Here is a 22,985-nt window from a genome sequence, read left to right on the forward strand (position 1 = left end):
ATAAGAAAACACCACAAAGTTACGTCATAGTATGCGTACGTCAGAAAGTTACATCTGAACGTAATGACATAAAAGTATACCCTTGAAAATAGACCTTATTAAAACGGTACATTACAAAGATGTCAGCGATTCGCACAAAGCAAAGAACGCTTTTATTAGTTTTGTTGCCAAAATGTAATTTTAGACTATGCGATGAGATGCACGACGCCATTGGGCTAAAGCGCTTTTATAAAAATAAACTAAGACATACCGGTAGTACAAAGAAAGGTGCATTTTAAACACAGGTGTTGCACGACCACATGATGTATAGGTACGAAGTTCTCGAAGTCATTGGAAAGGGATCATTCGGTCAAGTTGTTAAAGCATTAGACCATAAAACTAACAGTCTTGTCGCTGTGAAGATCATCAGAAACAAAAAACGGTGAGTGATAAATGGGGGTACGAAATCTAGCAGAATGGTTTTCAACATAACTAGCCCTTTTGGTAAATTGTGTTGTAGTAAATGTTTGGGGGACGTAATATTTATTTAGTTAACTCACTTTTTTAAACTGTACAGTTTTTGGTTTTGCTAGCTAATTGCTAAAATTATATTTTCGGCTGTAGTCTACCAAAAATATAGCGCTTTCAAAGGCGAATATTTTTGCAATACTTGACCTATGTGGGACTTGGTTTGACTTTATCAAACGTATTTAAACGATTTTATCCCAAATATTCAACGTTTTTAAGGTTTCACCATCAGGCACTCGTTGAAGTAAAGATACTAGATGCACTTAGACGAAAGGATAAGGATGGCAGTTACAACGTCATTCATATGTTGGAATACTTTTACTTTCGAAACCACCTCTGTATCACATTTGAACTTTTAGGGTAATTTCAAGGAGTGTCGTTTTTTAGTATTGGTTATAAGTTGGGCGATTATTTAAATTTTTTTTTAGATACACAACCATAAAGCCAAAACACGAAAAAGCTCACTACATTTTTTTTAATTTTGCGAACGATTTTGACTTAATAATTTACACAAATTTGGGCCTAACTTTTAAATTTTGACAATTTTGACTTGTTTTGCCCATAAAGTGATTGCCCTAGTTATAAGTGTTTTCTCGATATATGTGTAAAAAGTTAGATATGAATTCTATAACTTAATAATATTTTAAAGTGTAACTGATGTATTTTAGGCTTAACAAAACATGTTTATTTATTTGTACTATTTTAAATCGTTTAAAATTACAGAATGAACTTGTACGAACTGATAAAGAAAAACAACTTTCAGGGATTTAGCCTCACACTCATTAGAAGAATTGCCCACGCTTTGCTCAAGTGCCTTTGCCTCACATATAAAGAGAGGATCATCCATTGCGATATGAAACCTGTAAGAGTAGCACTCCGAGCTTATACTTAACAATATCCAATTTAAGACTGAATTGGAGTTTTTACGTTTTCAAGGAGCACAAACATCGTGAAAACGCACCAAACTTTCGTAAATTCATTATTCCATTATATTGAACAACCCACCAAAAGTCTATGGCATAAGTCAAAATTTCCCATACGATATGCTTTTCTGGTGGGCCTTGGTTTAATTTTTTTATTATTTTACCTAAAAAATATGTGAACGCCAAGTAGCCTCTAATATAAACTTGAATTTAGATTTAAGAAATCCTCTAAATTACCTAATATATGAAAAGGTGCAGCACACATGTTTAAGAGGTAAATTTGCGAGGATTTCGTTAGTATGGTGGTTGATTCACTAAGTATAATCACCGTTCCCCTCGACAGCTTTACTAAACGACGAATAATCTAGGAACATTGTTGGTAAAGTGCGTCTCATATCCAGTTTCACAATCTATAAAAATATATATTTCAGGAAAACATTTTGATTCGCCAGAAAGGCCAAAGTTCTATAAAGGTCATTGACTTCGGTTCAAGCTGCTATGAACACCAGCGTGGTAAGTGCCTGTAGATTTATCTAAAACGTAAAGTAGATTAACATAAGGGATAAAGCTGTACTTTTATAAAAGCATGTAATTTTACATTATTCCAAGTAGGGCTGTGTAAAGTAACGAATATTTTATAAAAAGTAATTTGAAAAAAAATTTTTAACCAAATTAAGTAATTCAAGTAAATGTTGTAAACGACCATTAGGCTTAAAAGCATCGAAATTATTAAAACGTAGGCCTACAAATATTCAATCATAGCCAATGAGCGAGTAGTTATTTATTTGTTAAGGTAACTATTTTACAAAAACAGATGCTCTAAATCAAAATGAAAACCTAGGCTAAGATATGAGCAATCTACTGCACTGAATCATCAAAATTATATCTTAAGTTAAATATTCCGGAAAATTATCAATTTGAAAACATACATTTTGGTTTTTGAAATATTACGTGATTTAACTGTCTTCCGATAACAAAACGCTTATGTCATGAGGAGTTTTGTATACCAGAGTTAAAATACCCATACAATGTTTTTACGAGTCCAACTTAGAAATTGGGTTGGCCAAAATTAATTATCAACATAATATATAAATTGGAAAATAGTAAATTAAGATTCGAAGGTAACTAAGTTTTTACTTGAAAATATTGTCTTGAAAATAACTTGAAATATTGTCTTTGCGCTTCTTAATTTTTTAGGGTTCTGACCTTGTAGTAAGTCAATTTATATCGGATCGTAACTTTTCCCCAAAAGTTCTAAAGAGTATCGGAATAAAAGTTCAGATTTGGATTAACAATTTTTCTCTTATACAACGTTGGCGAAATAATTGTTGGTATCAACGGACATAAAACAAATTGATAGTATGGCCAAACAGGTTGTAATCAAACAGGTTGTAGCTTAAAGACCTTCTCAGTCCACTAGTTGAGAAGCAGTGCTTTAAAGCAGTGATGTTTTAGGTCACAAATCCATTGCACGTCACAAGTAACGACCGTCTAACAATATGCAATGATTACGCATGGCTTGCATAACAATTGGAAATGTCATGTTTTACGTGTAATATTGCGCCTAATAGCAATCGTAACCTAGCTTAAAATGTTCAGTGTTCGCTGAGCTAAAAACAAAATTACTCGAAAATATTAAATAGGGGAAAAATGAAATTCGAAAATGAATTATTCTATTCGAGGTTTCGAGAAAGAAGGAAAATCGTTACGTTGAAAGTCCCGAATCCGACTCCAGCAAAGTTAACTGACAGAAAGATCAAACCTCGAACCTGGTTCCAAATCCATAGCCCTGTAATCCAACCATCCACGTAACAAAAATTGAATTGATATGTAGCAATGCACTCATAGGAGTGTTATATACCTCACCCACCCACATTACTTAAAGGTGCAAAATATTCATCCATATGCTATTCCATCAAAATTTACAGTTTGCCAACTTATCTGCGTCGAATTTGCTACTGCGCAGGCAGACGCCGGAATCGGGGCTTGTAAGTTTTGCGATGTCTTATTCAAGTTTTGAGTCTAATAAATGCGACCCGACTTTATTTTTTAGGACTAACGTAAACCCTAAACTAAGTGAAATCATTTAAACAATTTTTTTTTATGTTAAGATTTATTTTTATGTTATTTATTTTATGTTAAGACAGGTTATAAAAACACAGATATATAACATAAAAGCATTTCCTAAAATTTTACAGAAGTTTATATTTTGCCATATTGGTAGGCATCATCAGTTTCCGTACAAAAAGCAAACATGTATTAAATGCCAATAATAGTTGTTGAAATGTAAAACGTAAATAGATAAAAATACAAAAAACACACAACTTAGCGAATGGCAACCAGCGACAATGTGGAAAAACAAGAAAAAGGTAGTAAGAGAGAGCATGCACGCAACTGACAAGCATGTTATCAAACGGTGTTGCAGAGTGTATGTAGAATATGTTATTTAAGTGACTTACATTTATGCTAAAAGCAGCAGTTGCTCATATACTGTTCTTTGTGGACTTCTGATCGCAAACGTTACGGAGGTAAATTATTGTACGTATGTAAGCACCTGTCGGTACCGTTTCTCGTTTGTTCATTTGCAAACTATATTTTTATTGTGGCTCGCACCCACAAGAGCAATCATTGACGGAAAAGAAAATAAAGCGGAACAAACACAAACCCAGAGCAAATATCACCTCATGCGTGGTATTATCATTTTTTGGAATTTGTTTCGGCTTTGATTTTCTCAAGCCATTTAATTTCAATGATTGACTGGTGGCATTTGTACGAAACAACATTTAAACATCGATACAAATGCGGTTTTCGTTGTAGTACGGCAGTAAACTTGTTATATAGTGCCGTAAGAACGCAGCTCGGTCTTTGTTGGTCGAATCACCATAAACGCTTTTCAAGTTGCTCGATGAGCATTCCACCCTATGTAAAACTTATTTTTCGTGTGGCCGACATACTGCTTGCTACACTTCTCTACATCAATGCATTTATTTTCTGCGGGGGTTTCCTTACTTCCGAAAGTGTTTCAGCTTGAATTTATTTTGTTTGAGGCTTTGTTCGTCCTACGCAAGAATTTCGACAACTTTTATGTCATTCCTCTCATTACGACGTATAGTTATACTCTGGGTGGAAGCAAATTACGCCAAACGTATCAGCGTTAAATTTTGTTAATCGAGTTGAAAAACAAAAACTATAATTAACAAATTTTTGCCTGTCAATAATTAAATGCTTATCTGGAAGGGTTTTTGCTGATCACACTTTTCTTGTTTTTATATGTTTGTTCCAGTATACACGTACATACAAAGCCGATTCTATCGCTCTCCGGAAGTTATACTTGGACACCAGTATAGCATGGCGATCGATATGTGGAGCTTCGGGTGTATTCTTGCTGAGCTTTACACGGGCTACCCTCTTTTCCCTGGAGAAAACGAAGTAGAACAACTTGCATGCATTATGGAGGTACACTGTTGTCCAAACGAAATCGTTGTTAACAGAAAAACTTAGTCTTAACCTATTTTATACTGTGAAGCCTCTAGCTTCATTTTAAACAAAATTTTTATGAGACGGCATTTATGAGAAGGTACATGTGCTACATTTGACCCGGTCTTAAATGTATTTTGCACCAAAATCTCAACTTAAGACTTACCATTCCTGTTACAGGGGGATATAAAGTTTCTTTTCACCCAGTTTCATTAATGTACTCGAAATGATATTTAAACGTGACACTGTGACCCCATTAAGGGTGATCTTAAATGGGTTTTGCACCTTTTTCCCGCACTTAAGATCGGCCATTTATTGACCACTGATATGTGGCGCAACATTTAAGATAGGTTTGATTGATGTACTCGACATGATATTTAAACCGAAATTTTGGGGTTTTTTTAACAGCCACCCTTTCTAAACGCACCAAATTCATAACTTAAGACCGGACTGCCATGTGGGGCCCTTAAATGCTCTAAATAGTCAAACCTTTTGTACTCGACATGCTATTTAAATCTCTGCTAGCTCCCGGGTTACAAGAACCAGACGAATTTGTAGGGAAATGTTTCAAGACTACAAATTTAAGAGAAACAATCCACCCTTTTGAAAAATCGTTCAATATACAAACAAGTCAGTCTAAGTCCAATCATTTATCTGATATAAATGTCCGGAGGCAAAAAATCAAAAGATCTTTAAATAAATGATGCAATTAAAGAAATTAACAAAATTGATGAAACTTTTGCTTTTTAAGTAAGAAAATGTATTGGGTACACTTCAAATGGTTTGTTTCATACAGGTACTTGGACTTCCTCCTTCAGATTTCATTGAAACTGCACAGAGGAGAAGACTCTTCTTTGGTAAGATTTTTTACCTGCGTAAGTTGTGAGCGTGCTGCGGAGTCGGAGCCGAACTCAGGGCTCGACGGAGTCTGTCTGTTTTGCTGAAGTCAGACTCGGGACTCTGGGTCGTTATTTTTAACCGAAGCCCTTTATATGTTTTAATTTTAAAATAAATTTTTAACTTTTTTTTTTCATTTCTGTAATGTGATTCCACTATATTATTTTTAGAAGTTTATTTATTGTGTCCGTTGATGATACCTACCTTGATCTGCATCTCACGTTCTTACAGGTGTCTTTTCGTTTAAACAAACGACCAGGCGTATTAGGCTTTCCCATTGGAATACTCGATTTTTTGTACCACATATAGGAACCCTGTTGTGAGGGATTCTGGTGGAACTTTTTAATGCCTTGCACTTTTATAATAATACTCTTCTGCGTTTCTCAAAAAGTCAAGTTGTACATTTCCAGTGTTTAACGAAGCAGTGTGGTTGTCGACAAACAGAAAGGTCTCTATAGTATTGCCTTTTGCTTCGATAGCCGGACATGCACACAGTTGTTGCACTGACTGCTTTTTACACAGTCACATAGGGTCCAGTCGTTCGAATATCCCCATCTATGCATGGAGACTCAGCAACGCCCGACGCCACCAATACAACCATGTTGCGTTGCATCAGGCAGGTAGTTTTTGCTCTGGCGTGATCTACATTGATTTGGTCAGAGCTTGACTGGAGTTCAATTGGACTTGCCTGGAAATTCAATTGCTCTAATTATGGACTTGACTGGAATTTAAAAGCACAAAAATATATAAAACCATAGTATTAAGACCAACGACATAATACAGCCAAATACGCAGTAATATCCAGTACAACATAAGATCAAAATCGCATGAATAATACCTAAATCTGTCGATGTAAGGCCTAAATTCATCGGAATAAGGCCTAAATTTATCGGAATAAATCCTAAATTCATCAGAATAAGGCCAAAATAACACCAGAACCTGTAGGTAGATGGTATGGGACGATTAGGGGCCATGGGTCTGGCATCGGCGGTTTTGTTGACAACGTTTAACGCCCTAGTCTGACCGGCGCCGTTAGGGCGCCGCTGTTTTGGCACCGGATTTTTGGTCTTGTTTGGGGTTATTGGTGGGTAATGGGTGGGGTTAGCAAATGAGTAATACAAGCTTACTAATGCATGTAGAAATCTGATCTATTGCGTTTTAAAGACGAACTTGTCAATTTGTGAACGTAAGAATTTGCTGGTTTCTTCGCGATGAAAAACTTACCATATTGAAAAATAGAGCAAAAAACGGTGATTACTAGGAAAAGTTTAACAACATATGATTTTAAACTAACGCCGTATCCGGACCAGACGACTGATTGTAAAGAATTTAAATAATCATTTGAATTGTCTTAGTAGCCTACACAGTTTAGAAAAAAAACTTTCTGTTTGCTTTGTTTCATCCAGAAAAGAAAGTTGGAACAGGAAATCATATAGTAAATTGAGCAGGGCCGTTTTATTTTGTTCTCATTTGAAGGACAGAACATACTTATAAATTAATAAGCTAATCTTGTTGCACTTAATATATGATATTGGAAATCACCTTGATCCTTGCAAGATAATTGTCGACCTTAATTCCTGACAATTTATTCGATGCCTTTGCTGGTAAAACATACATATATCTTTAAGATCTTTTAATAGTGTCTGACCTGAATTGCTAGCTTTGTTAGAGGATTATGCCGTTAGCTAAGTTTGTACAACTTTGATTACGGACTTCCGTTGGAAAGAACAGGGCCTTTTGGATATAAAGAGATTCCCTAAAACGGGATAACAGTCGCGAAAAACAAATAAGATTCGGACGAATCGCCAAAAATGTGCTTCTATGTGTTTATAAATAGAAAAAATCGGAAAGCGGCCGTGGCCGCGTGCAGTTTTATTTAAATCTTGCTAATAAGTGATAGCATATCACTTATTTGAAAGCAAGAATCTTTAATAAAAAAAAAAAAAAATATGGCGTCATAAAAAGAGCCATATATGACTCGCTCGCGAGCCATGGGCTCCCGACCCCTGCTCTAAGATATAAAAAAACATGCCATTTTAATCCCAAAAATTGCAGAGTAGTTATTAAGTGACGGAAACTTGCAACTGGAATTTTCAATTAAGAATTTAAGTGATTTTGAGTAAAAGGAAGTGTACTTGTACAAGATTGACAATTGTCAAGTCCGACTGCCGATCCTCCTCAAAAATTGTTAAGGATGTTCTTCATCCTGCATTGTCTTGTAGTCAATGAAAGGACAAGCAAATAAATTGCGATCGCCAGTAAACTATGTTGTTTTTGTTGTTGTTTTTGCTTTTGTTGGCGAATGCGATCCTTATCCAAAACAGAAATTGCATCAAATTAGGGAGATGCGAACAAGAGTAAAGAAAAAAAAGCAACGCATGTTTAAGTGTTTTTAGGATTGTTGTTAACAAGTCTCTTTAGAATAACCTAAGTTCTAGTCAAGTCATTTTTAACAAATGGAAAGTCTAGCCCTTCGACTCCAGCTTCTGAGTCTCCAAACACATATCCAATGGATCTGGCGCCAGCTTGGGCTACCTAGTGTTAATTTATTTTAAAGCTTTAACAAAGGCTAAATTAAGTTACATTAGTCACACTAAATCGTTTAGTAGATTCCGTTTGAGCCATTATAAGATACTTTCGAGCAGCAGCAAATAAAAATTTTATAGCTTGAGTTCTACAAATTAAAAAAAATGTCTTCAGGTCCATCTCCTGCTCTACAAAACTCAAAAAAATCGCCCAGCTTCAGCTGAACAAAAATATTAAATAATTGCTTTGGATCCAGCAAAATACTTGGCTCCTCTGGGTCCGACTCCGGCTCCCCGGCCCTGGTGATTTAGCGTATTTTAAAACTCTTCGGATTTGACAAACATATATGAAAAAATCTGTTATATTTATATAAAATGTAAATTTTTCGTTTTTATTGTAACGTTTTGAAACCCTAGATTCAAAAGGCAATCCACGTTGTATCACAAACAGCAAGGGGCGAAAACGTCGACCTAGCTCGAAAGACCTTAGCACCGCGGTTCGAGCTAGCGATCCTGTGTTTCTTGACTTTCTTCGACGCTGTCTTGAGTATGTTGTTTAAATTTTGTTTTTAGTTTAAAATATTCTATTGTTCTGGTAAACATAGAGGAATAATGCCAAAACTTAAACTTAATTGCAACGGTACTTATTTCGCATATTAACCTATGATGAATCAAAAAACGTTTTTTATTACTGTTTGTCGAGTTTTCAAAGTTTTGAGAACAATGTTGTTGCCAACGAATATATTCCAGTTGGAATCCGAGTGCCCGGATGACGCCTGATGAAGCGATGAACCACGAATGGGTTGTAGAGGGTAGGTTTGAGAAAACCAGAGGACAGTCTCGTCACGTTTCTAGAAGGGCCGTCATTTCACATGGCAACAGCATTAACAGCAACATCAATTCGACACAAGCAAGTAATATCACTAAAAACGTGCCAGGAAACGATGTCAATGATATTTCGAAAGGCCACATTACAGCAAAAAATGGTGAGTCAAAAATTTGGGTCTTTAGGTTAGGCTGATCTAAACACAATTCAGGTAAGGGTTGCGAAATTATAAATATAATCACGGTTCAAACGGAACAAATGTCGCTCAGCCACAGCCCGTTTTCTATAGCATATCATGTTAACGTTTAAAAAGCAGATTTTTGCAAATCAAACCTATATTTATAGGCATATTTTAGAAAAAATATAGCCTATCTATAGCTACGAAAAAGTAAAATTGTCAAAGTACAACTAAACGGTTTGTATGTTGATTAGGTTTGTAAGCTTTTTGCTTATTTTGTATAAACGTCAGCCATCGTAGACATTTTGTGTTGGTAGAACAACTACTTCCACCAAGTGGCGACGTCGTGGGCAATAAAAGAAAAACCGGCAAAGCAACTTCTAAGTTTAAGGATATTAAGCAAAGCGAAGAAACAAAAGAGAAGAATACCAACGCTAACTGCAAGCCGAACGACAAAACTTTTCACCGTGACAACATTGATCGTTCTGCGGCGACGTTTAGTGATGATGAATCTGGTGCACATGAGCGACTTCAACCGATAGGCGCTTCAAACACGAGCATGTTGGCGGATGACATTGACCTAGGTAATATTTAGATCGCATATAAAAGCACGTATTTCCAGATATTGTTTCAATAATAATACCTGCACGTTCAAACATGTGAAAAAATAGAAAAAACAATAGTTATACTTCTAATTTAAACGCACGTTGATGTTTGATTTATTTTATGTAGCTGACAAAAGTCCCATGAAAGATGTTTCAAAACTCGCCAACAAACTTGACAACGTAGCAGACGGACAAGAAGACCATCCTACTACTGTGGAAAGCAATAAACTTCCCCCTATTGTGTAAAGCTGATTTATACTTGGGATAAGGGAAAGCACGCAGTCTGTATACACCTAGTTAACCTAAACTGTTCGTAATACTTTTTAAACCTTACTAACTATTTATTCTTTTTTTTTTACTTTTTTGTGGACCGTTGTTAATATTAGTAGTGTGTGATTTGTAGTGGTGGTTGTGTAAATGAGCCTCGCACGGTACGAAACAGAGGCTTTGAGATTATCCATTAAGGTCCGCACTCTAGTATTTGACAGTAGAGTTATGCTTAGTATGTGCCTTACCTTCGGAATACGGGCTAAAAATTTTATCTCTGTTTGATAATGTGGCCTAATCTAAAACTATTATATCGAAGTAGAATCACTGCTTAGAATAGGCGTGTGTTATATATAAGTATATATATTGCTCACGTATTTTTAAGAAAAAAACAAAAACAACTAAATTTATAAAAAATAGTGTAATAGTTATATATAATTTTTAGATTTACCAATTTTATCTAGCGAATTATAACAACTACCTGACGGTTATATATATAGTTGTGGAACTACTGTTTTAGAATATTTGGTAACAAGTTGTTGAAGTAACAGAGTCAAAAGTTGTGGTATTGGGTAATCCTAACTCTATTAATGTAACCATACGGCAGAAGTACACGTTTAAATTGTTAGGACAAAAGTTTAACGAAGGTGGGCCTCGTACTGTAATGGCACCGTTTCAATTTTAAGATCAAGCTGATCGTTTTTTGTTTAGTTTGCCTGATTTTGTACATTCTCATAAAAATGTGTGTGGCTCCTGAGTTGTCCGTTAAAAACATACAATAACAAAACTAGTCGATCTATCGAAAAATGGCCTATATGCTTTGTTTTTGCTTTTCGGGGATCGCAAAACATGTACATTGTGCAATAGTCCTTATCGTCCATATGCTATTCCTGGTTGATTGCGTTGCAAAAGTAGCGCGAAAAGACCAAACACTGTACAATATTATCTGCAACAACACAAAACTCAAAATGATAAAAATCCGTGGTCTGAATGCGCTTTAAAACTCTTTGTTCACAAACAAACAAAAACATACGACAGTGAGTATGACTTAATTACATTGGGACAGGTAGTTATGAGTTAGTAAATATAAATATTAATATAATATTACTTTAGCCAACGTTATTATACTATATGTTTTGCAAAATTATCAGTCTTTAAATTTAATCTTGCTGTCGCGATCGGTTTAAGCATTGATCTAATGAAATGAGGCATACCTTAATGTACAACATTTTGTGAGAACTGGGTCGCAAAATGTATTTCATTGTACCACACTGGGATAATGCTTGTTTTACTTATTAACATATGGATTAATGCGCCGCTAGTAAGTGGAAATACTCAATAAGACCTTTAAAGTCTATAGAGCGGAATAATCGATAATACCATTTAGTATCAAGACAAACTACATAATACAACCAAATGAACAGTAATAACTACGATGGAATAAGAAGTCAGAATAAAATCTACATCGGCATTTGGTCATCTGTTTGCACTTGTTTGGGACTGTTTGCACTTGTTTGGGGGTGAAAAAATGAGTCCTGTTACAATTCAGGTTACGCTTAGCATTATTGGTGGAGTTAGTGACGGAGCTGGGTGTGGGGTTGGGGTAGGTAAAAGTTTGTTTAGATCTCATTCTGGCCGTTTAGGTATTAACCCGGCGGGTCTGGGTCTTAATCTGACAATAATTGCCATTAGTTCCACTTTGGTCTAATTAGTATAAGTGTTTTATTTCAACAATGATGTTATTATTATTTCGACCTTAATGCTGTTGTCCGTTGTCATCTTATGTTCGGTGTTACCAGCCCACGCTTTGACAAACAATCCTATTTGTAGCCTGTTCTTTCTAATACTTGAACTGATTTTTTAAGCTATTCTACTCATACACTTATATTTTTATATGAATGGTCATGTGGATTGTGTGTGTGCAATAGTAAATATGTTAGTGAGATTACCGAAATATCATGAGATTAAAGATGAATCGTAATAAAAATAATTTCGGGAATAAACACGTTAGAAGGCCTGCCGGCTGCCGTGTTAAACTTAAAGTTGGTGTTATTGTAATTAATTTCTTATTATCATATATTATTGATAAAATCATGCATCTTGGTGCATATTTCATATTCTATATTTTCTCTAAATGATTTTATCAATATTTCAAGTTATATTACTTACGATTGCTTCCTGTGTTTTTTTATTTTAAGTTACATGTTATTGTGTAGTTGTATGTCATTATTAGTATGTGCACTAAGATACATTTTTTAACAAAAATTAAAGAAAAAAGATATGTATACGGACAATATTGCTTTATGTAAGTAAACAACAATAAATATTTTTACATGAAAATTATTTCAAATATTCAAATTAAGACAACAAATTACCTACAAAATGCTTTTCTATGTTCAACAAGGCGAATAAGAAATCTACTGAAATTAATTAGACGCTCGCCAGAGCCTGTCGCACATATATAAACAAGTATGACACTTAGATTATACATCTTGAATCAGCGTTGTTAGGAGTCTTTGCATAAGTGTAACAGGTATGTTTACCATATCCCGTTTTATCCGTAAAAATCCCGGCCTTTACATCTTTTTGACGAAATCAGAGTGTCTTATGAATGATATTTGTCTAATCTAGTCTTGCGCAAGGTATAGGACAAAATTCGCTTCTTAAAAAAGTTTTAAACCAACAATTCTCAATCAGGGGTCCGTGAACGTTTTAAAATTTGCAGCATGATTGATAAAATATGATATTAACAAAAACGGTAATGCTTTATTTGTGTAGTAGGTTCGAAATTTACCTACTTATACCTCTTACGATGTGATAATACAGAACATACCTATATCAAGCAGCAAGTTTTAGTGAGATTCTACACCCGATCGGTTAGAAATTAGTGCATTTCTAAGCAAAAAGGTCTACGACAATTAGTGCATCCAAAGGATAAAAAAGTCCGACTTTTAGACTTTGAGGTCTCGGACAATGCACTAATTTGACTTAACATTGTGCTTCAAAAGATTAAGTTTAATAATACTTGACCTACCTAAACCCAGACGCTAACCAGCACCCTAACCCAAATAATGTGCATTGAATTAATAATTACATAAACGCTTTAGGCTCCAATACCTCAATTTGTAACGTAACAATCCTATGGTACCATAGACGAGAAACTATCTTATGCCCACCCGAGTTTGGGCTTTTTCGCCAGCATTCAAATAATTATTACATTAACGCACATTATTTGAGTTAGGGTTCGGGTTAGCGTTTGGGTTAGGGTGGGTCAAGTGTTATTAATGCTATCTCACACTTTTTGTAATCTTTTGTGAATGTTCAACGAATATTTTTAATTTATCTACGCCGGGAGTTTACCTAAAGGTCCAAATTAGTGCATTGCCAGGACCTCAAGTCTAAAAGTCTAGAGTCTAGACTTTTCTGCCATTGGATGCCTTAATTGTCGTAGACCTTTTTGCTTAGAAATGCACTAATTTCTAACCGATCGGGTGGATTCTAGCAGTCTACCACGAAGGGAGTCAATTACCCATTAAGTGGCTTATCACACAGTGTTGCCAGATAGAAAAAATAAAAAAACAAAATCACTCTAAAAAAAGGCCAAAAAAAAGCCAAATCTACTACAAACTCTAACAAGCCTATGTTTTTCATTAAATAAATAAAAAATGCAATAAATGGTCATGCTGGTACTTTGAATTTCTCTTTTTGTGGCAAATTTTCTTAATTTTTTTCTTTTTTTGTAAATTTTTTCTTGACACTTTTTTTCTCTTTTTGTAAATTTTTCTTGGCAATTTTTCTCTTTTTGTAATTTTTTCGAAATTTTTTCTCTTTTTGTGTTAGTTTAATATCTTCTTAACATAACACTCATGACATTTTTGAAAAAAAAAAACGAAAAAAGCCTAAAAAAGCCAAATTACATTTGGATTTTTTTTTTAAATAAAATCCAAAGAGGTTCAAAAAATGCCTAATTTTTCAAATTTGGCTTTAAAAAATCCTAAATTGCAACCCTGTTATCACATGTCAACCATAAGTTAAAGTACAATGGTTTTACGCATGAAATAAAGTGTCGTCATAAAACAAGTCACATTAAAAAACCTGAGATTCGTATCTCGTGAACAAAAATGCAAGTGAAATCTTAGTCTATATAAATTCCAAGAGGTTGCGACAAACCAATAGGTAAAATGGCAACAAATAAATTAAGAGACCTAGAAAACAATATTTCGCCGGAACGCCGTTGAAGGTCTTTCCGGCTTAATTTTACCACTGGTGAGTGTTAGGAATGATGAAATAATACACATTATTTTTTCTAATCTGAAAAAACTCTTTGCTCAGGAGTGCATGAGACATGGGCTATGTGTTTGTTCAATTTAATAACAGTTTGAATTATAAATACTATGTGGTTGGTGTTTTTCAGGCTTATTCACCCTACTATAGAAATCATCAGGTGCTTTCGGAGGACATGATAAACTAAAAACGATTTTCACAAAAACAACAAAATATAGTAAAAACAGATGTTTTTTGTTTATTATTTGTACTAACATAGTAAAAGCTAGCAAAAAAAATATAATTTTGGGGTAATGCCTGATCGGACTCGCGAGGTAATGCCTGATCAGGCCGGAACGCGAAAAACGCTAGGCAAGTCAACATAATACGCCAACTGCACAAATAAACAAGAAATCTCGGAGACTGCACGAAGAGGCGCATAAATGTATAACTTAAGTAACAGAAAATTCATATTTTCAAAGTTAATAGCTACAACCATATAGTATCGTAAGATAGCGGTACCAACAGCAACTTTTTTACAGCTCCTTCTCCTAACATCGTGCCTACAAGATAAATTGCAGCAGGCGGTTATTTTACTGAAACGCTTTTCTGAACTGCCCCGGATAACTTCACTACTACTTAAACCACGACACGTAAACGCATTTTTTGCAGTATGGTGAATTAGCTGTCGTTGCCAAAACGACAAACGTATTTAGACCTAATATAGTTGCGCTTGCTTCAAGAGGTTGACCTTTAACCTGTTGGGTTCGACTAAGGCTTTAAAAACATCCTTGGGATGTGGAAGATCCACAATGAGACCAATAATACAAAGACAGGGATGTCAACGCTAGGTTTTTCCACCTAGATCGAGGTTTTTTGAAGTTTATCTTTAGATTTCTAGTTTTCTTGTTTAAAATAAAGAAAATCTATGTTTTTTTAAACATTTTTTTAAGTTAAAATTGTAGATCGTAAAATGCTGGTACCACCATCAATGTAGCCTGGCATTCTACAGTTATATTTTTGAATGTAGTTGCAGGGTTAGCAATAAACTCGCAATATTTTAGAGGTATTGTCGTGAGTTATTCAACTAGTTTTTTTATATTTATCTGTTATACTACTGAGCTAAAGATAACCTATTGCTCTTCAAACTGTGTTCAAAATATTTTTTGCTAGCCAAAATAGTTTCGCAAGATAACTGAAAGCACATAGGCTACTGCAGTGCAATGATCGGCAAACTTCATTCGTCGCGGCCCAAATACCCTTTCGAGAGCTATTTAAGGCTCACTTCTAACTGAATATTGTATGACAATAGAAGCGGATCCAGGATTGTGGGCGAGGGCATAAAAATGTTTAGTAAGGCACCAGAAAGTTATGTCATAAAAGAATTAATCTTGAAAACCTGTTTTTCTTTTTAGCGAAATCGCGAATATGCAGCTGAACCCAAATCTTAAAATGATCGCCTTTATAGTCTAATCCAGTGGTCTCCAACCTTTTTAATAAGCGACCCTATTAAAAAAAATAAAATAAGAATTTACATTCCGACCCCATATTGTTTTCAGATATGAATAAAAATATTTTAAATAATACTGGAACAAAATAACACGAACGAATATGCGTAAATTGAAACTCCAACTCCAGAGAACTGTGGTTACAAATATGTAACAAAATGATTACCTGTAGGAAGTTTTATTTAACACACGAACAACGTCAAATGTAATGGTTGCACCTGCATAGTGTCCAGCACTAGTTTTTGCAAACGCGGCTCCACTTTGCATATGCATAACCGCCATGCTCTACTTCCAATTAAGCGATTACGATCTTTTGTTTTTATAATGCTAATTTCGCTGAATCTCGCTTCACAAACCATGTGGTTAAAATCGGAATGAGTAGTTAAATATTATAATTAGACAGAGTCAGTACGTTGATTGTATCGAAGTCCAAAAGTAAATATTTCCTGAAACCTTTGAGTATTTTCCTTTAAACGAGGTATACGAAATGCGTTTTGCTGCATCCGCTGTCATATTTTTTTGGTCATAAAGCCTAATTCTTAGATCTGCAAATCACGTTGCCTAAGTTAAATAACAAAATTTGACTTTTGAAGAATCAAAGAAACCTTATATTTGGTCAATGTCACGTTTGCTGATTTAGCAGCTCTTACGAGCTTAAAATAGCAATTTTATGTAGAAAGTTCGCTCAGTCACGTTTATTAGTGTGATGTCATTGTAAAATACATAAATCGTACTAAAACAGCAGGAATATGGTGAGTTTATGGCGACCCCACCAAAATGTTAGGCGACCCCATACTTGGGGTCGCGACCCATAGGTTGCAAGTCACACGGCGCAACATACAATAGTACCGGTAACCACTCCGCTTTTGGATTGAACAGATTTAATTTGATTAACATTAAACCCTAAAGTATTTGTAAAAATACTCCTAAATAAGAACTCTTAGCTACGCCTTTATAGAATACATAATAATAAATATATGACTATCACGCGGCCCACAACTGCATGTTATGTCAAAATAATAAAATTTTATGTCAAATAATAAAAATTATCCCGCGGCCCAATAATAATGACACAAAAAGGCCCCACTTGTGGGGCGTGGCCCACAGTTTGTCGACCACTGCTGTAGTAGCCTACCAACAATATATGAAGCCAGAGGTAATGAAAAAAATGTTCGGGTGATTTATTCGTCACACTTTATTATGGCTTCATATAGCCCAGTTCTGACGAATGGGGTGAATAAATGATGTATATACTTTAAAGTTAACATTAAAAAGGTGAGAAGGTATAAAAACTTCAGGATAAAATAATAAAACTGTTTAAAAACGTTCTGACATGTTTCTATTTCCCGTATGAATCCTGCCTACAAAGGTCGATAACAATCCTAAACGCATTCGTTTTTCCTGCGATGTAAGTTTCATCAAATTTATTGGAACTTAACACAATGATATGAACCTTACTTGTGAAACGTGTTTGTGCTGTGCTGTTATAAACTGAATACATTAAAAGCGCAGCGTTGTGCCTTTCGAATCCAGAATAGCCTACATCTATTAAACTGACAATATGCACTTTACATTATTAAAAGAGTTTATTCAGTTTGATTTAGTTAGATAGCACGGTGGTCACTGTTTCCCCTGTTGAAATATACACTGGCAACCCTGCTTACACTTTACTAAAGAAAAATTTGTATATTTCAACAGGGAGACATGACCACCGTCACAGCGCAATAAAAACATGTGTTGCCAGTAAAGAGTGCATCGTTGACTGGTTTTCAGTAGAATTTGGATACGACTAACGTTGCAGTAAAAGCGAATGCGTTTGGGATTAACTCGCCAGTTAACGAGCAGGATGCTGGGAAAAGGAAATACGCCAGAACGTTTACAGACCCTTAGCACACGCACAACGAACACAGTAAATACCAAATACAGACGCTGGGTCCTCTACATCATCTCCCTCCCTGGAACACGAAAAAAGTTCCGAGCATATTGTTGGGCCGCGCTTCTTCTTTAAAATCTTCCCAGGATCCGATCACGAGTCGACCAGCAACCGCAGAACGTCGGACATTCGTGCAATATGGAAACAGCACGTGTTGGTAATCGTGGTGTTTAATAGAGTGAAGACAATTCATGAATTCCTTTTCTTGGCGGCCAACGGACAATTCCAGGGGTAGCTGATTACGACACGATGTAACGTCTGAAATGGTACTTAAAATGCACAATAAACAAACAATGCAATACACTTTTGAAATGCCTATAATGCAGATAATTATCGTCTTAAAACGCAGTTCGAATTTCAAATCGCAAAACTGTAGTTATAGTTGTTTAGAGTCCTTTGCTCTGGAATACCAATTAAAGGGGGGTAAAGGTGCTAATCTCAGAAACGCGAAAACAAATTACATCGCCTAGTCCACATTAAATGCGTTCCCTAAATAACAGACATAATAACCTTGGCGCAAAAGGTTATTCTAGAAAGTTACTCTCTGCATGCTAGTAACTTCATGTGGGCTACATGACGGTTATCTCACACCGTCTGAAAGGTTAATGAGGCATCGACGGCCTTAAAACCATGGGTTTGTAATATCCAGAGCATGGTCTTGCAGTCACAAATGAGACAAATCTCGCGTTATGTTGGGAATTGGCAACAAGGTTTGGCTTTCTGCTCTGTTTCCCTTCTATAATGAAACATAACGGTTAAGTGACGCGGGGATTTTAAACAAAGTGGTCGGGTTATTTTGGGTGAGATATAAAACATCAATCACCATAACACGTGACCAGAGACGATAGCCACAGTGGCTTTGACACTTGCTGGTTGAGGTAGAATCTATCCGTTTATTGGTTTTGAGATTAGATATCACGAGAAGTGTTCAACCTCAATCGTAATACTTTCACCTTTAAAACTTTACCAAAAGAGGCCATAATTTCGCAACAATAACTTTACCAGTCTTTCGTAACTAACAATTTAAAGCGTCAAACGATTTTTCTCCGCATTACATCTAATCAAACATCAAATTAACAAGCAATAACGATGGCATAAACTTGTTAACAAACGTTTCAACAAATCATAACTGATCGTCGTAGCTTAAGAATACTTACAAACGAGAAACTGCGCTAGCAAACCAAATTTATTCATACTTTCTATGCAACCTGACAGTATGCATAAAATTTCATTCAGAAGGATTTATTTGCGTGTTCATATCACGTCGGGATCACCAATATATATTTCAACAGGGAGACATGACCATCGTACTATCTTAACTCCACTATATATCGAAACCTAACAAACTGTCATTGCATTTCAAAGTGCACACTGTCATGCATGGGCGCCCGCACGGAAGGGCAAGGGGGGGCACTTGCCCCCGCCCTGGAATTTCAAAATGCGATTATTAGTATTATTTGTAAGTGTATTATGTATCACTTATGAAGGTTAAAAATATTATACATTATCCATCACCTCCAGTGGCGTATCCAGGGGAGCGGGAGCTATTACCCCCTCTTTTTGTAAGTGATATTATCGTTTTTTGTTCGTTTTTGTCATGGTTTAACAAACTGCTAGAAGCGGCGTGCCGCTAGTAGGCCTATCCTATGTTGGTGTAACATCGACATTTGTTTAACTGAAGCAGATTCTTGAAAGGAGGTATAATGGTGACTATCGTGCGCGTTTCAAAGTATCCACTTTTATGTAATGATGGTTAACGCAAATTTATACTCTTTAAGCATATTTTAAGACCACGTGCTAAGTGTGCAATAGACACAACTTTTTTCCCCTCAACCACAGCTTGTGATTTAGCTGATTTGGCACACAGCTCGGCGCAATTGTTGCGCTAAACGTGGCATGATAACACCCGGGAAAACCGTTTAGTGTTGCAGGTAAAAGGGGTGCCGGTAAGGAGGGCATCGTTGACTGTTTTTCAGTAGTAGCCCCTATTCGGAATTCGGTTACGACTAACGTTGCAGTAAAAGCGAATGCGTTTGAGATTAACTCGCCAGTTAACGAGCTGGATGCTGGGAAAAGTAAATACGCCAGAACGTTTACAGACCCTTAGCACACGCACAACGAACACAGTAAATGCCAAATACAGACGCTGGGTCCTCTACAAATTCGATAATATATGGACTCCAAAACGCACACAAAACTGACTCCACAAATATTAAATAGCGACTGCATGGTTTCGACGTAAAATACATGTGCTTGCACGACCCACATCGATAAACAACTGTAAATTAATCTTTTGTTGCAACCTGCAATACGTTTCAAAAAAATACAGACAGAAAATGCTGGGAGCAAAACAACCTAATAAAACGCGGATGTCTGTGTATGTTGACAGTTTGAAGGAAACATACAGCCAGGCGCTGTTCATAAATCCCTTCGCACAAATTTAGTACAACCGAAGAGTGTAATCTGTCTGTGAGTATAATCGTATTATGGCAATAATGGTTACATGCCTTATCAAACAGTTTTAAAAGCCTAAATTAAAATATCGCGTTAACTCATGGAAATCTTAATTGGTTTGCATATTGCGTCACAGCATTCGAGATTTGATCTTGTTCTTCCATTTGAAAGTGTGCAAATAGGAGGTGAGTTGCTTGTTTCTCATGTTACTTATGTATCTTTAAGAATCTTGGATTAATTTATCTCTACTGTTTTAATTTTGCGTATATAAACCAAAGCCTAAAATATATTAAAATAATTTGTTAGTGGCGGGATATTTAATTTTTGTCCTCTGAATGTTTACAGTCGCCATTTCCTATAACTTGCAGTCGCCATTTTCCTATAACTGAATTTAAAGTTCTGCTTGTTATTTCGGTACATGCAAAAGTTTACTTTTCTGAAAAAGTATTCGAATTTTTTCTGTTTTTGACTTGCAAAACAAAAGTTAATTTGGTCACTACACCAAACATTTGAGTTGGTAGTTTTGGGCGCTGTTCTAGAATCCTAGTACGTTTTCAAGTCAATATTAATTCAACGCATATTATTTGGTTGGGTTAAGGTGTCGGTTAGCGTTTTTATTGTAAAAAATAAAGAATCTCTCAAATGTTTAACAGATGTCATTGGAAGCAGTTGTATAAACTATGATACACGTCCAGGTTCTTGCCAAAACTCAGTTTTTTGCCAATAAAGTGAGTCAGTGTTACCTCCAATTTTCTACCATGTGGGCAGGTGCACAAAATTTAGTGCACAAGCCAAAAATAAGTGTGCAAAGTGCCCAAATTGGATACGCGGAATACCTTTATTTGGCCTTCACTTTTTTAGTCTGTTAAAATACGCGCATTTACATCGTATTAACCTAACTTGTAAGTCCTATGAAAAGTTGATGCCATACGCAAACAAAAAATAATTAGTTTACAACTTCCGTTTTTCTTGGTACTTGAATATAATCTGTATTGATTTTTGAGCAATATGTCTGTATTGATTTTTGCGCAATAATCTGTATTGATTTTTGAGCAATATGCGCAGAAGAGCGCGGGAGGCGTCGCAATAATCTAAATTAATTTCTCCCAGACAAAAGTTTTTTTTATTTGGACAATAGCAACAATTTTGCTTGTTAGTTTGTGTGGCGGCTTAGTAGAGTGTAGCGCAGTGTAATCGCCGAATGGTCAAGCAATTCGTGCGCGTATTGCATCGCTTTTAGCAGTAAGAATTTTTAACTTTTAAACAGGTTACGCATTTTTCTTACATTGATAACTTTGATTAAAATAACATTTTGCCCTCCTTTCCTGTTTATAATGATATATATAATGAAATTCAGGGTACTCCTTTAGTTGACACACCACGCAACAATGCTTTTTTGGGTATATTATAATTTTCCATTGTACACTTGCTTTGCCAAAACAGTGAGCCTAAAAGTTTTATCTTTTGAAAGTCCTAGCCTTTTAAGCATTTGAAAACAGCATGAAAAGTTCTATTTTGCAAATAAAAGTGTATCGCAGATAATTGCAATTAAAAAGATTAAAGCTATTACAACACAAGGTTTTTTATATAAAGCAAGTGCTTTCCTATAACACAAAACATATAAGGTACTTTCAGCTAAAATATATCTTCAAATTAGGACAAAAAAATGTTGTAAAACGAAAGATTTGCATGTATCACAAAAAATTCCAGTTACTGAGAACCATGGCCTAGTGTCTAACCTCTATGGACAACTTAGATCCCGGTCAACTGTACTACCTTGTTCAGCCAAACTAAGCCCAAATCTGTCATAAAGGATGCAAATATGAGTGAAATAAGCCTATAGACACCAAGAACCAATCAAACTAAGTAACTCCAAAACTTGCCAATTACAAAATCACGAACAAAATTTCACAGTTGCTAAACTACCACCCGATCCGTCAGAAATCAAGTGACTTTTAGACTTTATGGTCTTGGACAATGCACTAATTTGACTTAACAAATCTGCTTAAGAAGATTAAATTTAATAATGCTTGACCTAACCGTAGCTCAAATAAAACAAATTTGGACACTTTTTTGCTCGTAACATAGCTCAAACAAAACTAATTTGGGCACTTTTTTGTCTGTTCGTAGCTCAAATAAAAAAATTTGGTCACTTTTTAAAAATTTGGTCACTCTACGTAGCTTGGATATAACTAATTTGGACACTTTTTTGTCCTTAGGTATCTAAAATAAAACAAATTTTGGCACTTTTTGTTCCATATGTAGCTCTAATAACCAATTTAGGCACTTTTTTGGTTATACATTGCTCGAATAAAATAAATTTGTGCACTTTTTGTTGTGTACGTAACTGAAAAAAAACTAATTTGAGCACTTTTTTGTCCGTACGTAGATCAAATAAAACTAACTTGTGCAGTTTTTGTTGCATATGTAGCTGGGATCAAACTAACTCGGGCACTTTTTTGTCTGGACGTAGCTCGGATAAAACTAATTTGGGCACTTTTTCGAAACTTTTGAAGTAAAAATGGGTGCTTCAGGAAGATGACTGGAGGTCGAATGTTGGTAAAAAAAAAACTTAATTTTTTTTGCCTGCGCACTTTTGTGAAAAACAGTCTGCAAGTGCCC

At 35.5% G+C, this 22,985-nt stretch overlaps 1 protein-coding gene across 1 annotated transcript in view; it reads left to right on the forward strand.

Moving 5' to 3' along the window:
• The window catches only part of LOC146140602 (dual specificity tyrosine-phosphorylation-regulated kinase 2-like), a 36,749-nt gene extending 24,270 nt beyond the window's left edge, over positions 1-12,479 (forward strand). Inside the window, exons 8-17 of the mRNA XM_083391167.1 lie at positions 285-421; positions 727-867; positions 1,231-1,369; positions 1,862-1,943; positions 4,714-4,886; positions 5,704-5,764; positions 8,747-8,876; positions 9,080-9,315; positions 9,651-9,917; positions 10,066-12,479. Coding sequence (XP_083247293.1) covers positions 285-421; positions 727-867; positions 1,231-1,369; positions 1,862-1,943; positions 4,714-4,886; positions 5,704-5,764; positions 8,747-8,876; positions 9,080-9,315; positions 9,651-9,917; positions 10,066-10,184 — 1,485 coding nt within the window. The 3' untranslated portion in view covers positions 10,185-12,479. The remainder of the gene's footprint in view (positions 1-284; positions 422-726; positions 868-1,230; positions 1,370-1,861; positions 1,944-4,713; positions 4,887-5,703; positions 5,765-8,746; positions 8,877-9,079; positions 9,316-9,650; positions 9,918-10,065) is intronic.
• Positions 12,480-22,985: the final 10,506 nt, after the last annotated feature.

This window comes from Ascidiella aspersa, chromosome 6 (genome assembly GCF_963924565.1).
Source record: "Ascidiella aspersa chromosome 6, kaAscAspe10.2, whole genome shotgun sequence".
In the NCBI taxonomy this organism is placed as follows: domain Eukaryota; kingdom Metazoa; phylum Chordata; class Ascidiacea; order Phlebobranchia; family Ascidiidae; genus Ascidiella; species Ascidiella aspersa.